A 17,877-nucleotide genomic window follows, 5' to 3' on the forward strand; every position below is an offset into this window, starting at 1 on the left:
CCGCCTCTTCTGTAACTACGAAGTAGCATATTTAAATCTATGAACTTGCTCTGCTGTATTTAAAACTGTATAAAGTAAGTTTATTAGATGGCAACCAACAAGTGCTTTAAAAACATTGGTAGTAGTAGGACAAAGTAAGTTCATGGTTCAAAACTCAGTTTCAGTTTACTGATATGTGCTCAAGACATTAAAAGGCTAAATTACATACAAAATTCTATCCACACGCAGTAAAACTGTATATGGATGCTTACTTCTTTGTCTTCTTTTCTGCATTTCAGTGCAGTAACTATATCTTGGTAGGGCTGAGTAGGTATTGTCACAGTTTTTATCACTTTGGGTGGTGGTGCAGGAGCCTTAAAAACTCCATCATCTTTTTGATTTTGCTCCTTTGAAGACAGCCTCACCTATTAATAAAGGTATTAAATTAGTTGTTCTAAATAAATATATAAAAATAGTAACATCTCATCTACTTGGTAAATTTAGCTTTAGAGTAATAAAACCCCAATTCTCGCCCTCAAAGGTAGGGGGAGGCCTCTGGGGATACTTCAAAAATTCCATGCACTATCAGGTAAGACTTATATGTGTTTTACTCACAGAAGAACCACTCAGGAACTTATTCTGGTCTTTTCAACCTAACATTTCATACAATTAGTTATCCATGTCCAGAATCATTAGAAGGAATAAAGAACCAAAATGACATACAAAAATAGCACTGACAAACAACTCAGGAGAGACAGGAAGAGGAAAACAACAACAGATAGACAAAAGAACTTGTAAAGTATAGGAGTCCACAGTTCACGGTAGAAAAAAATCAGCCATAAGAGCATGCACAATAATACCTAATATGCACAATAATGGTTTAATACTACTAAAAGGAGCTTAATATATCAAGAAGACAGAGAACTGTACATTTTAGGATGATCTCTATCCCTATTTTTTATTGTCTATAAAGAACTCATTCTTTGATAGCTCCATATGACTGAGGTGTCACTATTAGTCTGTAAGTATTAATGCATGATCCTACCAGTTATTCTGGAGCAAATAATTTGCTACAAATCTTTTTCAAATGTGTTTTGAATTGAAAGGTATTAGTATAATGCAAGAAAAAAGTTCTGCTCTAAAAAACAAATTAATCACTCAAAGCCACTTTAAGATCAGTGTAGGATATACTGATATAGCTCTCCATCATTTAAAAATTCCATAAAATGTGGATCAAGAATTGTCCAGTATTTTTAAGGCCTTCATTCATAACCTAGTAACACCAGAATTTCTGTTGTCCTGCCCACAATCCTTACTTTTCCAGTAAATTAAACTAAAATCACTAAATTTTAGTGAAGAAGTTGAAAATAAACTATTAAACAGAAAAGCTAGAGACTTTCAAATTATGAATGAAGATAGCAACTGCTTAATATTCCTCATACAAACATGAAATTGAAGAGTACAGTTCACTTACTGTGACACTCTGAGGTTTTACTACTGGTGGTGCAGGTAGTTCTTCCGAGTCTGGATGATTCCAATGTCTAGCATTATATACGGCTTTTGTAGGAGACTAGAGGAAAGAGAAAAATATCAACTATTTCCATCTTACTCTGCATCCTTATAAGACTGTCACATTTTAAAACTAAAAATCACAAAGAATAATTTATATAAACTGGATTCTTTACCATTAGCACCAACTGGGAAGCCAAGATACACAATCTCTGATTTATATTACCATTATGCTCCTACCACGCCATGGCAGGTATGGAGCCACTGTCCTATTTTGACACAAAATCAACAATCAGTGTTCTGGGCAACTATTACCAACCAAGAAAAGAAATTCAAACCTCTTGTTTGGCTCATATTAACTTACTAATCAATACAGTTAATTCAACCTGTTCTTTATTCCTCATACTACTGATTCATGCCCTACATTCTTCCAACAATGAAAATCAGCCAGCTTACAAGAAGGGATAAAAGTCCTTATTCATTTAGGTGAAACTGGTGTGTTTCCAGATGAGTGTCATTATTAAAGTTTTCAGGGGTTTTTTTTTCAGGTTTTATATAAAGGTAAATATGGTATGTATACCAAATATTACATAACACAGTGGAATCTAATTCAGTACTACATACTAAAATACATGCAAAATGTATAAAAATGCATACTGGGTAGGATAAAGATGTAAATCACCCCACCCTACTACAAGTTAGTTTACTGCCAAATCAATATACAATAAACTTTACGAAAAAGACCCTTCAGCTTTAACACTTTGAATTTAAAAACTGAGTATAAATAACTATGAGCCTGCATAATCAAATCCACAGAATTAAATCTGTATTAAAAGGAACAAATCTTCATTTTCAAAAGGAAACTGATTAAACAGACTGATAACATTTTCTCCATTATTTACAAAATGATGTTAAATTATGCCCTTTAAACTTCAAATAATCTCATTAGAGATTTTTTGTTTGTAAGAGTATAATTAATAATCTTTGTATTTTCAGTATTACATATAAAAAACAAAGGAGTACAAGAAAAGAAACATACTTCAAGGCTGGCCAAAAATCTACATAAAAAATTAACCATCTTCCCTTACTAGCCTCAATGAAGTAACATTATTGGAATTGAGCATCATACAAAGTTATCTTTTTATATAAATATTTTCTTCAAAATAACCATGCTGTGACAAAAATAACTGTGTAAGCTCCAGAAGAACTGATTTTTCAAAAGACAGAGTTTAAACTAATTCACATACTAATTTTATTAGAAAATCTTAATGTGAAAAGGAATCTACTGTGAAACTTACATCAAGCAGAAAGTCTCACTTGTACTGTGTACACAAACACATTAGGATTCTTATATATTAGCATAAAGTAATGCAGTGTTAGTACACTAAAGCAGTTTATGCAATGACTTATCAGGCCTTGTGAGGCACAACCACACAGAGCAGACTCAACATAAATTTTTAAACCTCTATTCCTTACTATTTTTCTCTCAATATTTATATAATTTACATGCCTGCTAGTTGTTAGATCCCTCATTTCACCTCAAATACCCAAAGCACAGCCATAAGCCCAGGAAGATAACAGACTTTTTAAAAGAATAGGTGCCTCAAACCTGAAGCACTTATTTTTAAAAAGCATTGATTTCAAGTAAGAATATTTTGGATAATATAAAGGTTATCCGCTTCCACCAGTAACAAAACAGCAGAAGTCAATGCTCTAAATTATACAGACCTTGGAGATTGGGACTACTACACATAAAACATACACATCGCTACACATAAAACAAGTAAGAGCTCACTGTGTAGCACCAGGAAGTCTACTCGATACTCTGTAACGGCCTACATGGGCAAAGAATCTAAAACAGAGTGTGTATATGTATATGTGTAACTGATTCACTTTGCTCTACACCGGAAACTAACACAATGCTGTAAGTCAACTACACTCCAATAAAATCTTTTTAATTAATAGCAAAATATAGATGTATATTAAACAGACCCCCTTCTAGTTAACTGCAAGTGGCAATACACCTAACAGTTACAAAGGAGAGACAGCAACCACATGGTGTGGGTTAAAATCCAGGTAAATAGTAAGTTCTACTGCTACTTGTTACTAAATATTTTTCTCATCTATAAAACAGCATTCATAACAGTATCTACTGCAAAAGGGTTGTTGTGAGGATTAAATGAATGTATGTAAAACACATATTAGAGTGCCTGAAACAGTATGTAGTATACAAGTATTATCACTGATAGTACTAATTATAATAACTATTATGTGATGATGTGCAAGTCTGAGTTCAGAAAATTGGAGTGTACACACACACACACACACACACAATCTACTCACATAACAGAGGACTGCAATAAAAGGGATAACTGACATAAACATACTCTGTTAACAAATACTATTATAAAAAGCAGACTGGGATATACTGTTCTAATTCATCTCAAAATTCAACAATATCCCTGATAAATACAGAGGCAAAAATCCTCAACAAAATACTAGAAAATTAAATTCTACGGCACATTAAAAGGATCATACATCCTAACTATATATAGGATTTATTCCTGGGATGCAAGGTTGGTTCAACCATGAAAACCAATCAATGTGATACACCACCTTTATGGTGAAGGACAAATATCACATAATAATCTCAATTGGTGCAGAAAAACCACTAAACAAAATCCAACTCTCTTTAATGAAAAACATTCAACAACAGAAACTGAAGGAAATTATCTCAACAGAGGTCATATTTTAAAAGGCCCACAGCTAACATCATACTCAACAGTGAAAAAAATGAAAGCTTTTCCTCTGAGATCAGTAACAAGGTAAGGATGTCCACTCTCACTGATTAAACACAATACTGAACATATAACAAAAGTCATTAGACAAGAAAAAGAAATAAAAGGCATCCAAATAAAAAAAAACATTTTCTCTGTTCACAAATGACATAATCTTGTATATAGAAAACCATAAAGATTTCACACAAAAAAAAACCCATTAGAACAAATAAAAATGTATTCAATAAAGTTGTATTTGAGCAAACTCTGGGAGATAGTGGAGGACAAAGAGAGGAGCCTGGCATGCTGCAGTCCATGGAGTCACAGAGCCAGACACGACTCGGTGACTGAACAACAACATGATACAAGGCTGCACTATACACACCAACAGAGGACATCAGAAGCGGAGATGGAAGGGAATTTCATTCACAACATCAAGAAGAATACAATGCTCAGGAATAAATTTAACCAAAGAGGCAAAAGATTTGTGTGCACTGAGGACTACAAAACGCTGAAATTAAAAGACACAAAGAAATGGAAAAACACCCTTTGTTCATGGATTAGACGACTTAGTAGTTAAAATGGCCACACTACTCAAAGTGATCTACAACTTCAATGGAATGCCTGTCAAAATCCTAGCGGTAATTTCTATAGAAACAGACCAAACTTAAAGCTTACATGGACTCTCTAAAGACCCGGAATAGCCAAACAGTCTTGAGAAATAACAAAAAACCCAGAGGCCCCACATTTCCTGATTTCAAAACATTACAAAGCTACAGTAATCAAGAGTAGGGTACTGATGCAAAGACAAATATATGGACCAAGTGTACAGAATGTAACACCCAGGAATAAATCCACATATATATGGTCAAATTATCTTCACCAGTGGAGATAGTCTCTCCAACAAACGGTACTGGAAAAACTAGATATCCACATGCAAAACAATGAAACTTGACCTTCATCTTATACCATACACAAAAATATTTTTAAAACTTTAAGGTAAGACCTGAAGCTAAAACTCCCAGAAAACATGGGGGGGGGGGCGGTACTTAACGGTGGTTACACTAATGACTTCTTGCCATGAAGCACAAGCACAAAAGCACAAGGAACCAAAGCAAGCACAAACAGCTAGCACTGCATCATGAAACGCTGCGGCACAGCAAAGGAAACAATCAAGAGTGCAAAACGCAACCTACCGAACAGAAGAAAAATCTTCAAACCATTTGTCTGATAAGAGATTACTATCCAAAATATACAGGGAACTCCTATAAGTCAATAGCAAAAAAAAAAAAGGAAAAGAAAAACAGGCAACAGACTTGAACAGAAGAACACTGAGCACTGAAGAATTGATCCTTTCAAACTGCGGTGCTGGAGAAGACTCTTGTGAGTCCCTTGGACAGCAAGGAGATCAAAACAGTCAAGCCTAAAGGAAACCAACCCTGAATAGTCATTGAAAGGACTGAAGCTGAAGCTCCAATACTTTGGCCACCTGATGCGCAGAGCTGACTCATTAAAAGGACCCTGATTCTGGGAAAGACTGAGGGCAAGAGGAGAAGGGGACAGAGGATGAGATGGCTAGAGGGCATCACCGACTCAGTGGACATGAATTTGAGCACACTCTGGGAGATGGTGAAAGACAGGGAGGCCTGGCATGCTGCAGTCCATGGGGTCACAAAGAGCCAGACACGACTAAGCAACTGAACAACAAATATGATCCTGCAATCCCACTTTGAAGTATTTATTCAAAAGAATTAAGAACAGGATCTCGAAGACATATTTGTACTTCCATGTTCAATGCAGTATTTTTTAAAATGGGCAAAAGGTAGAAATAACCTAATTATCCATCAACAGAGAATAAAGAAAATGTTACACACACAACAGAACATTATTCAGCCATTAAAAAAAAAAAAAAAAAAACAGGAAATCCTATCATATGCTATAATATGAACCTTCAGGATGTTACCCTAAATGAAATAAGCCAGTCACAGAAGGACTTAATACTGCATGATTCCACTTGTAAGAATTCTAGTCAAACTCAATAAAAATAGAAATGGTGGTTGCCAGGGGCTGGACAGGGGCCAAAATGGGGAGTTGCTATTCAATGGGTATAAAGTTTCAGTCAGGCAACATGAAAAAATTCTTGAGAACCACAGTACAATACTGTGCTTACAATTAACATACACTTAACAGTTACTACACACTTAACAATTTCCTATGATGTAGACCTCATGTTGTAGTTTTTATCACAATAAAAAAAAGAACTTTGAAAAGCATTTGAAGCTTAACAGTATACAGAATAAATATACAAGTTATATTCAAAAGATACACTCATGAACATTTTATTTACTTTGTTGAATTAAGGTGGCTTAGTAAACACTATTATTTTAAAAGTTTTGACAAGGTTTTGCCATTTTAATGCTAAAGACTAATCTAAAAGAGTGAATCCAATGAGAACTGTTGTTCCCTACTGTTAATTGTTTCAAAGTTTTACAAAGTTAATATAGGGTTTATTATAGGGAGCAGGAGGATTTGAGGATACACCCTACTACTTAAAAGTTAAAATAAAAAAACATATGCATGTGGTTAATACGGACACACTGGGGCACGGGTCAGAGGTAAGATACAACCAACACGGACTCTGAGCTCTTGACATCATTCCAAATAGTCTAGCAACTTCACACGCACCTAAGTACACATCACAAACGGTACTGTGTACAGTACCTACAAAAACACCAGACAGCCATCAACTTTTCATGGAAAACAAAACCCCTCTTACCACTCAGCAAGCCAGCTAAATTGTAACTGAGTCCTTTCGACTGCACTACCAGGCTTACTTAAATCTTGTTCATTTTTATTCTGGTTTAAAAACTAGATGTATCATATTAACTAGATTCCTTATCTTTTCAGTGTTAAACTTATTTGTGGATTCCATTTCTTCTGAAATCTACTCCGAAGAATACTTAAACAAACAAACAAAAAAAGTAAAAAAGCTCTTAAGACTATTCTAACATCCTAAAGATTTGGAATCATCAATGCTAGTAATCTTAAACATACTAACACATACTATTCCTTTGTTTCAATTCTCCAGGGGCATGACAAATAAGAACCTCAAATGTAACACTGTGTTACAGCTAAAGAAAAAATATGCCAGTGACAGATGCATGGCGCATGACGCATTTATCTATGAGAGAGAATTCAATTTCTACAAAAACAATGGACCAATTTTTATAATTATAATGCAAGGCTATGGTTAACAAATTGGCTTGTTGAATCACAATTAGAAAAAAGAGGTAAGAAGAGTTTTTTCATGAAAAGCTAAGAAGAAATGACAATATTATGGTATTCTTTATTGAGCTGGCTCTCAAAGGGGGAAAAAATTGGAATAACTGCTTTTAAGCCATGTGAACTTTTTAGCAGTACCAAACTTATTTCTGAGTTTTAAAGAGCACTGTGTACTAAATGAGGACAAATACAGTAAGCTGATTTGAATCCATCCAGCCTTACCTACCGGAGAAGGCAATGGCACCCCACTCCAGTACTCTTGTCTGGAAAATCCCATGGACGGAGGGGCCTGGTAGGCTGCAGTCCATGGGGTCGCTAGGAGTCGGACACAACTGAGCGACTTCACTTTCACTTTTCACCTTCATGCACTGGAGAAGGAAATGGCAACCCACTCCAGTGTTCTTGCCTGGAAAATCCCAGGGATGGGGGAGCCTGGTGGGCTGCCGTCTATGGGATCACACACAGTCAGACACGACTGAAGCGACTTAGCAGCAGCAGGAGCAGCCTTACCCACAGAAGGATATCATAACACAACTGCACTCTCAGCAGTAACTCTGTCAGCGTGCACTACAACTGAATGACTTCTGAAAAAGCAGAGTGCCACAGTGCACAACGGTGCGTGTGTCGCACTTCAGTGACAAGAAGGGAGAAAATTAATCTGGATATCACTTTTTTTTTAATTCTTAAGGTTTCTTTTTGTTTAAGATGGGCAGGAGAGGCAGAGAGTATTTGAGGAAGAAAGTTTCACAAAGATTAGGGTACCTTTTGGCTCTTTAGAACTTTCTTTTAAGCATAATGATATAATCTCAGATTGTCTTAAACTATGATCAAAACAGCCTTAAAGTAAAATTTCCTAGTTTGTTTAAATATTCAGGGCATAATTTGACGAAAAACTGCACCTACCCCTAAACTAAAACCAATAATGTCTCTACTGCTAAGAACTAGACATTCAGAAGTGTGAAGATAGAGCACTAAGCAAAGGTATAATCCACAAGTACATGGGATGAGTAGAACTGAAGATTTTTCCTGATTCAATTAAACCCTACAGATAAAACTTTCAAGAGACAGTTATTTTTATGAATAAATTGTCAACTCCTATCCACGAGAACAATTTATCTGCTACTCAGCTGTTGTACCTTCAAAAGAATTTGTAACAATTTTATAAAATTTTATAACAGGTATTGCCACATCAAAATATCATCTTAAAATAGCATAACTTGAGCATAAGCTCTAAAAATTTTAGTAAAACTTTATAAAACAGGTACTTGCACATCAGAATATCACCCTGAAACAGCATGACCTGAGCATAAGCTCTAAAAAGTCCAAATAACAAAGCATAAAATAAAATACTTGACACTCTGAAAACTACTAAGCAGGCTACAGCTCAACAATTATTAAAATAAAAAGATACTAGGATGAGCCAGGAGTCAAAAACAAAAAAAAGAAAAATCAGCTGAAACAAGCATCAGTTTTACAAGTAAAACTATCACTAAATATAATAAATATAGAATGAACCAGTTGTATTAGGGAGATGACTTATCCAATTTAGAAACACAAAAAGAGAAGCTGAAAATATCTTGAAATATGGCTAAATAGAGAATATTCAATCTCCCCTTCATTTAGCTGGACACATGCTTGCCCTGACTTTCCAACATCTCTTGCTACATGTGTGGGCATATGACCAGGTTCTAGTCAATGATACATGTACAGAAGTGCAGTACACCTTCTGGAGCCTGGCCTTCTAGGGATGTTGACTGCCTCCCCTTCCCATTCTTACTATTCGTATTCTTCAATACTCCATAGAGATGGTAGAATACCACAACAGGAAGATGGATCCCTGACAATATATAAATTTGAAAACAGTCCAGAGAGAAACAGCCAAGGACAGATAAACCAAAGAAAATAAGCCAGCTACTGAAAACTAATTTGAGATTTCTTATACATTAGCTGAGTCAAATGCTACTGAAATTAGTTAGGAATGAATAATGATAGGAATCTGATAAATACATAAAATTTTGCCAACACCAGACTTGTGTATATGTATCCTACACACATATAATCTTAAAAAGAAACAATCTGAAGGATATAAAGAACATCTGCAAGAATAGAACAAGGAAAAAACACAATCTAAAGTCGACTTTTCTTTTTAAAAACCTGTTAAAAATATATATACTCTGAGGAAGATCTCTATATGAACTTCCATGGTGCGATTTCTAAGAATTACTACTAAACAAAAATTTTAAAAGAAAACTAAGTGCAAAAGTACACATATAGATGCTACCTTTTACTATATAAGAAAGGGGAGAAATAAGAAAATTTATGCTTGTTTTTATACAAAGAAATAGAAAAAGGATAAAGCAGAGAACAATTAACAGTTCCTGACCAGGGGTGAGTGATGGGATAGAACACTGCTCAACAAAGTGACCCTTCATTGAATTTACCTTTCTGTACAGTATTGACTTTTGGAAGCATGTTAATGTTGTGCATAATCAGTCAAATAAATTAAATAAATACAAATAAAAGGGAGGAAAAAACCTAAAAGTGAAAGCAAACCAGAACAAACAAACCTACTCACCATTCAAATGAACAGCAAATACAATGAAGGGAAGACAGAAAGCCCAAGAGACGGGCAGACAGAACTAATCTCAGTAACTTATGAGCACAGTATTTATCTTTACACCTCAAGACAGAGAATGTAGGGTAGGACAAGTGCAGGATTACAAATAAATCCTAAACACATTAGTAGAGTTATTTATTGCAGTGGAATGGACAAAGCAACTCTGTAACTATTTTAGACCTATTACAGGTTTGAGTAAAAGTGTTGCGAGTAAAGACAGAAGGCAAGAGAGAACCCTGCAGGGACGGGCTAATATTGTAGTGTGCACTCATGATTTCTAGAACAGATATGTGCGGAAATCTATATGCATACATATGCTGGAATCTGGATGTGTTTTGATGCGCATTTCCTATCTCCATCTCCAAAAAGGGCCAAGAAGTGAAGACCATGTCTACTGTCCCCATCTTGGTCTCTGCTCCTCACTAGAGGGAACAGAACTCAGAGAATGGGCCTGATTCCAGGGCTGGAGCAGAGCACATATGAGATGAATCTCGAACACTGTGTTATGCCAAAAACTAAGAAAGTGCTCACAGAATGATGGGGGTATGTCACAGTGACAGAAGAGGCACACTAGCCACATCATGACAAATGTACTTATAAAATAAATAATGAATTATGAACCATTTTTTTTAAAAGGTAATGACTCATGAGTCCATAATGACAGAAATAAAACAACCAAACAAATAAAAATAAGTAAATAAAACAAATGGGGAAAGGGATGGGTTGATGCTTACAGCAGTGTTGAGAACTGACTAAATGATTATTTTGCAAGCAGCACAGTTAAACACTGAATCAGAAAGGCATCATCATGCATATTAAATCGAAGAGTATGAAGAACAAAGTAGTTGAACAGTCTCTTCAAAGACTGCATTTTAGTTACAAGAGGAAGAAAATAATCATACAGCAACTATATAAGGGCCTACCCCTTTAACTGGGTGATTATAATTAACATCCATCCAGAGGTGGCACACTGAACAGAATACATCATCACTTATACAGTATTTCAGCATAGAATGAATAACCTGACTCTAATCATGAGGAAACTTCAGATTAAACCAAAATGAGAAGCTATTTTTTGAAGGGAGGATCGGGGGAATGTCAAAGTCATAAAAAACAGACTATAGAAATGTTCCTAGTTAAGAGAGACTAAAGACACAGTTAAACAGCTAAATAAAATACCTCACCCTAGACTGGATCCTGTACCAGGGAGGGGAAAATGCTACAAAGCACATTACTGTGTCAAATGACAAAACTGAAGCAACACATTAGGTAAAAATACTGAAACAATGTTAAATTTACTAAAGATGATGTGGACATTAACTAGAAAATACACACTGTATTTAGGAGTAAAGGGCTAATGATACATATGTACATACACAAACTCACCCTTAACTATTCAGAACAAATGAAAAAGCAAATATTAAGATAATCAGGGTAAGGAATGTTCATTGTACTATATTATTTTTGTGACTCTTCTATAATTTTTAAGTTATTTCCAAATATAAACTATTTTAAAAATTATTTCCAAATAAAAATATTAAAAAGTTTTTAAAATTCCCTCAGAAAACGTGTAAAATAGAAAAGGTATAAATCATCATTCTATCAGTTAATTATTTTAATTTCCATGAAACAACTAAATCAAATTCAGACAAGAGTAAAAGAAAGAAATCAAAGAGTAATAAAAAGAATAATTCAACTTTAATATAGGCAATCGCTACAAAATGGGAAGGAATAAAGATATCCTTTATTTATGTTCTTAAATAAAATATTAAACAATCATAACAAATGAAAGTTCAACAGCAATACTTCTCAGTTGAAGCACAGAAAGAGATGAGAACATAACCTGTACCTTGCCCAAAGTTAGTAAGAGTCTTCTATTTTTAATGATTTTTCCCTAAAAAGCCAGTGGGCCCCTGACAATCTTCTTTGCCCTGGCTTCTAAGAAGCTCATAGTTGTATTTGTGGTAGGTCCCTAGGAAATCCATAAAGACCAAAGGGCGTGAATTTTAGCTTCAACTCATCCAATCTTTAGGGCTTCTCTGGTGGCTCAGACAGTAAAGAATCTGCCTGCAATACAGGAGACTTGGTTCGATCCCTGGGTCGGGAAGATTCCTGGAGAAGGGATACCCACACTCCAGTATTCTTGCCTGGAACATCCCATAGACAGAGGAGCCTGGAGGGTGCAGTCCATGGGGTCACAAAGAGTCGGACACAACTGAGTGACTAACACATCTATACTTTTTCTTAGCACAATTTCCTCCTGGTTATTTTTCAACCTGGTTCTACCAAATTCACCTCTGTACACTATAAAAACAGATCTATAAACAATACAGATGACAGAATTAGGTGACAAAAGATATTGAAAATAACTGTAACCATATCCCACATAGGTAAAAAGGTAAGGGAAACAATTATGTTAAGTAGAAAAAGAAGATATAAAAGAGATCCAAACTAATAATTGGGATTAATAGCTGACTAGGCAGCGGGTAGCTCAAACGGTAAAGAATCTGCCCGTAATGAGGGAGACCTGGGTTCAATCCCTGGGTTGGGAGCATCCCTTGGAGAAGGGCATGGCAACCCATTCCAGTATTCTTGCCTGGAGAATTCCATGGACAAAGGAGCCTGGTGGGCTACAGTGAATGGATTCACAGAGTCGGACACAACTTAGCGACTAACACACACAGACACTGTTGAAGAACCTGAAAACGGTCAACAGAAAACTATCTAAACTATCTAACTAAATGAAACCAAGACTGAAAAAATTTTAAAAAGATGGATAGAATGGCAGCACACACTGGGAAAAGTTTCATCAAGCCCAATAAATAAATGAGAAGGCAAAAATTAATTCCCTTCACAGACAACACCACTTTGCCCTGAACTTCTCAAATACTATTTCATTTAAATTTCACCTAAACTTCCCAGTTCCCCCAAAATCCTATAAAAACTTTTCTTTGGTAAGATGCCCCGTGAGTGTCTCTGCTGTGCAGTATCCTTTACTGCAATAAGTCAATAAGCCTGATTCTGTTAGACTACAGGCAATTTCTGCTGATTTTAGGCTGATTCAAAGTAAGACCAGTCCCCAGAGGGGGGAAAAGCGCCAAAAACTATTAGAAGAATATTGGCTAAAATTTCCCCAGATTTGATGTTGACCAATTGTCAAATATAAAAATCAAATATTTAGTACTATACACATTCTTTGGCTTCCCTGATAGCTCAGTTGGTAAAGAGTCCGCCTGCAATGCAGGAGACCACGGCTCGATTCCTGGGTCAGGAAGATCCCCTGGAGAAGGGATAGGCTACCCACACTCCAGTGTTCTTGGGCTTCCCTGGTGGCTCAGCTGGTAAAGAAACCACATGCAATGCAGGAGACCTGGGTTTGATCTCTGGGTTGGAAAGATTCCCTGAAGAAGGGATAGGCTACCCACTCCAGTGTTCTGGCCTGGAGAGTTTGGACTGTATAGACCATGGGGTCGCAAAGAGTCAAGCACGACTAAACAACTTTCACTTCACTTCACGATACACATTCTTTGCAGAAAGATACTTCCAAAAATCTTAGAAATAAACATATATGTACACTTTCTGTAGCTCAGACACTAGGAACTTAATGCTGGGGGGGAAAAATATATGGTCACCATCCTCAAAAAACTCCCAGTATTATACATCTGATGCTAATTTATGGTCATCATTAGTATGAAGTCATAGGAGTATCAATAAGTTCAGCAAAAAGTATTCTAGATGCCAGAAGCCCAATGAACTCTAAATAAAATGTATTACAAATTGGAAAACCAAATTCCAAACTATAAACACCCTAAAACACGTTCTCTCTCTCTCTGTATGTTTAAATGTCACAAGTATGTCAGAATTCCCATGCTCTTGATTAACTCATGGCTACATTTTTCTCAATTTGAACTTCATTTTCTGGGAAATAAGCCACAGTGAAGTATTTTGAATTTTCCAATTTTAAAGGAACTTGAACTAAAGAAAACAAAAAGATTAATGGTATTTTTATGCCTTATTAAAATCCTCCCAGGATATTAAAGGAAAAAAAACACCAGAATTAGATCACACAGAGAAAATAACTTACATTTTCCTATATCTTTATAGAATGTAGATCAATGATTTAAGTACCTGGTTTAATATTTAAGTTAAATACTACCTATATAAAAGGAAGAGAGATATGCTCGCTTTGGAATAAATATGAAATACTAAGACTACTCAAAAATTTCCATGGGGAAAAACATTCTATTAATACCTCACTAAGACATTTATCTTTTTCCTTTTCATACCCCCAATACCTAGCACTGTGAAATGCATGTAGTTATGTGCTGAACTAAAACAATGACAAAGAAAAGCAAACTAAAACTGACCCTCTTCCATACCCAGGTTCAACCAGAACACACTCAGCTTCAACAACTCTTTGACTCACCAACCTGGGAACAGTGGCTTTTTTATGTTTATGCTCTGGCCAACAACCCTCTCACCAGCAGACCAGTGGTTAGCGTCTCTTTCTCAGGCTTCACATTCGTCTGTGTCTCAGATTTCTAGTCCATTCTCTATACCATGAGAATACAGTAAATCTCATACTGTTTTGATGACTGAATCCAGGGATGGTCAATGAATCCCCAGACACAGAACAAAGGTAACCAACAATGTGAAGAAAAATAAGCTGCTTCATCAGAGTTCTGTTAGAGAAGGATACTATAAATGAACATCTGTTCTTGAGTGAGAGGTGTTCTTTAAAATCACTTCAACTTTAAGATTCTGGGTTTAAATTGACTGACAACCTATATAAACTCATTTTATAAAACAAAACAAAACAAAAAATGAGTTTACAAAATCATAAAAACTACACTTTAAAACCACAGCTTTACACAATTTTAACTTTCAAATACAGCTAAGTTTATTACCAAGCTGATAATCAAGTTTTAACTTACTTACCCAAAAAACCTACTATCCTGTGTCATATTGAAAAACAGAAGGGAAGAAAAATAAAAGTCCAAAACGTTCCTTTGAGAGTCAAACAAAAGACACTACCAGATGGGCCCAGCATAAAACCACAGGGAAATGATGAAAGTGAAGGTATAAATATTTGAGAACTGAAACTGAGACTGACACTATGGTTAGTTTCATCAATGACCCAGCAATAATCTTAACTGGCAAAATAAGACAGCCAAAGCCTAAGGTAAAATGTAAGCACAGAAGGTTAGTTGGGATGATTATATGGATAATCCCTTACGAACAGAGCAAACTGGCAACAGCTGAATGGAAAGATCAAAATCAAAGAACAGATCAGGCAAAAGAAATGATCTAAGTTTCTCAGAACATATATGGCAATAACAAAATAATGGAATTCAGGGAGACTGGCTACAGCCAGTGATCAGAAATAAGGTAGCACTGAAAAACAAAAATTTAAATTACCAGATGTTCAAATAAAACCACACAAAGAAAGAACAGGTACTTAAAACCAGGTTTATTTCAACCTAATCCCTCAAACCATGTCTTTACTTTTTCTGCCTTCCAAGTGACAACTTTTCTGAATAATCATTTTAAATATGTTCTTACCAGAACTTTTACCTTCCTCATCTTTCTGACACATTTTTCACCCAGCCAGCCCTCAATTCTGTTATAAACAACCCTTCTTTACATTCCTGGTGAAGTTGGGGAAAATTCTCACTGCCAGCAAGCTTACAGAAAGTTAATGTTTTCTAACATGGGAAGACAGGTAGAGGAAAGTGGGACGTCTCAGCTAGTGGCACTGAAGTTGAGGAGCTGGCCTGTGTGGCCAGGAAACTGGCTCTATACAAAAGGACGGTATTAAGGATACTCAGTATCGGAAAAGGGAAGTAAAATGCAGAAAGCGGGAAGGCTAGAATAAAACATGGTGTTGAACTAGAAATGCAGGTATCTAGGATGAACTGAAGGAGAAGGCAATGGCACCCCCACTCCAGTCCTCTTGCCTGGAAAATCCAATGGACGAGGAGCCTGGTGGGCTGCAGTCCATGGGGTCTCTAGGAGTCGGACATGACTGAGCGACTTCACTTTCACTTTTCACCTTCATGCATTGGAGAAGGAAATGGCAGCCCACTCCAGTGTTCTTGCCTGGAGAATCCCAGGGACGGGGGAGCCTGGTGGGCTGCCATCTATGGGGTCGCACAGAGTCGGACACGACTGAAGCGACTTAGCAGCAGCAGCAGCAGTGTGAAGTGATGTTTCTAAAAATACACAGATATGAAATAAATATGTGTCTGGGTGGTGGGTACTAGTGGTGAGAGAGAGGAAGAAAATGCATATATTCACATGTTGCCTTGCTCTGCTGACTCAAAGTAGGCCTAGAAGCAATGATACCCCAGAAGAAATGACCAAACCTTGGGACCAGATTTTATTTTTAAAGATCATTCTCCACTAAGAAAACAGGGGTCCCTGGAGACATAGCTGACTCCAGGCCTGGGAATGTGTATCACAAGCATCTTAGTGTGTCATTAGTAAGGAAATGCAAAATAGTGGATCATGTTAAAAGCCCGTCTGAAAAAACACCCACAGGCCAAATCTAAGAAAACCTGAGTACTGAAATAATGATAGTACTACTATTTAAATAAACAGCAGTAACAAATGACTGAATAAAACAAGAAATCCATGTTCATACTGACATAAAGAAATTAATATATAAATGGATATGTAATAATGAATACATAATGTACATAATAAGAATATATAAATACACATATTCTTTATGTACATGAGTGAGAGGGGGAAAAAAAATCTACCTTACAGTAGAAGGCCAACTAGTAACAACTATGGAAGGAACAATACAATTAACACACAAAAAAAACACTCAACAAGAATCAGAGTAAAGATCGATTCATGAAAAACTCAATGCTAAAGCTAGTAGGTAGGGTTTCCCTGGTGGCTCAGTGGTAAAGAATCCGCCCGCCAACTTAAGAGACACTTGTTTGATCCCTGACCCAGGAAGATACCACATGCTGTAGAGCAACTAAGCCCATGAGCCACAACTCCTGAGCCCCGTGCTCTGAGCCCAGGAGCCTCAACTACTGAGCCCACGCGCCCTGGAGTCCACGCTCAGCAGCAGGAGAAACCACAGCAACGGGAAGCCTATGCACTGCAACGAAGAGCACCCCTGCTCACCCCAACTAGAGAAGAGCTCACACAGAAACAACCCAGAACAACCAAAACTAAACTTCTTAAAAAAACTAGTGGGTAAAAGCTTGATAAGGAGCTGAAGAACCTGATAAACTTCAGGGGATAGTTAACATATATAGTTATGATACAGACTGACATTGTGTGCTACCTGGTATGATGCAGTTAAAACAGAGCATCTCTTCTGAGGTATTTCCACCAAATACACATAACCTAAGAAGACTCTTACAAGTCCCTTGGACTGCCAGGAGATCCAACCAGTCCATCCTAGAGGAGACCAGTCCTGGGTGTTCTTTAGAAGGACTGATGCTGAGGCTGAAACTCCAATACTTTAGCCACCTTATGCGAAGAGTTGACTCACTGGAAAAGACCCTGATGCTGGGAGGGATTGGGGGCAGGAGGAGAAGGGGACAACAGAGGATCAGATGGCTGGATGGCATCATCGACTCAATGCACATTAGTTTGGGTGAACTCCAGGAGTTGGCGATGGACAGGGAGGCCTGGTGTGCTGCGATTCATGGGGTCCCAAAGAGTTGGACACGACTGAGCGACTGAACT

The 17,877-nt window shown here is 36.7% G+C and overlaps 1 protein-coding gene across 5 annotated transcripts in view; it reads right to left on the reverse strand.

Moving 5' to 3' along the window:
- Positions 1–17,877, reverse strand: part of WAPL (WAPL cohesin release factor) — a 77,435-nt gene that overhangs the window by 20,530 nt on the left and 39,028 nt on the right. For all 5 annotated transcript variants that reach the window (XM_024986914.2, XM_005226524.5, XM_002698897.7 and 2 more), the window contains 2 exons: positions 1,454–1,549; positions 252–404 (listed from right to left, as the gene is read on the reverse strand). In XM_024986914.2, the coding sequence (XP_024842682.1) occupies positions 252–404; positions 1,454–1,549 (249 nt within the window). The remainder of the gene's footprint in view (positions 1–251; positions 405–1,453; positions 1,550–17,877) is intronic.

This window comes from Bos taurus, chromosome 28 (genome assembly GCF_002263795.3).
Source record: "Bos taurus isolate L1 Dominette 01449 registration number 42190680 breed Hereford chromosome 28, ARS-UCD2.0, whole genome shotgun sequence".
NCBI lineage: Eukaryota > Metazoa > Chordata > Mammalia > Artiodactyla > Bovidae > Bos > Bos taurus.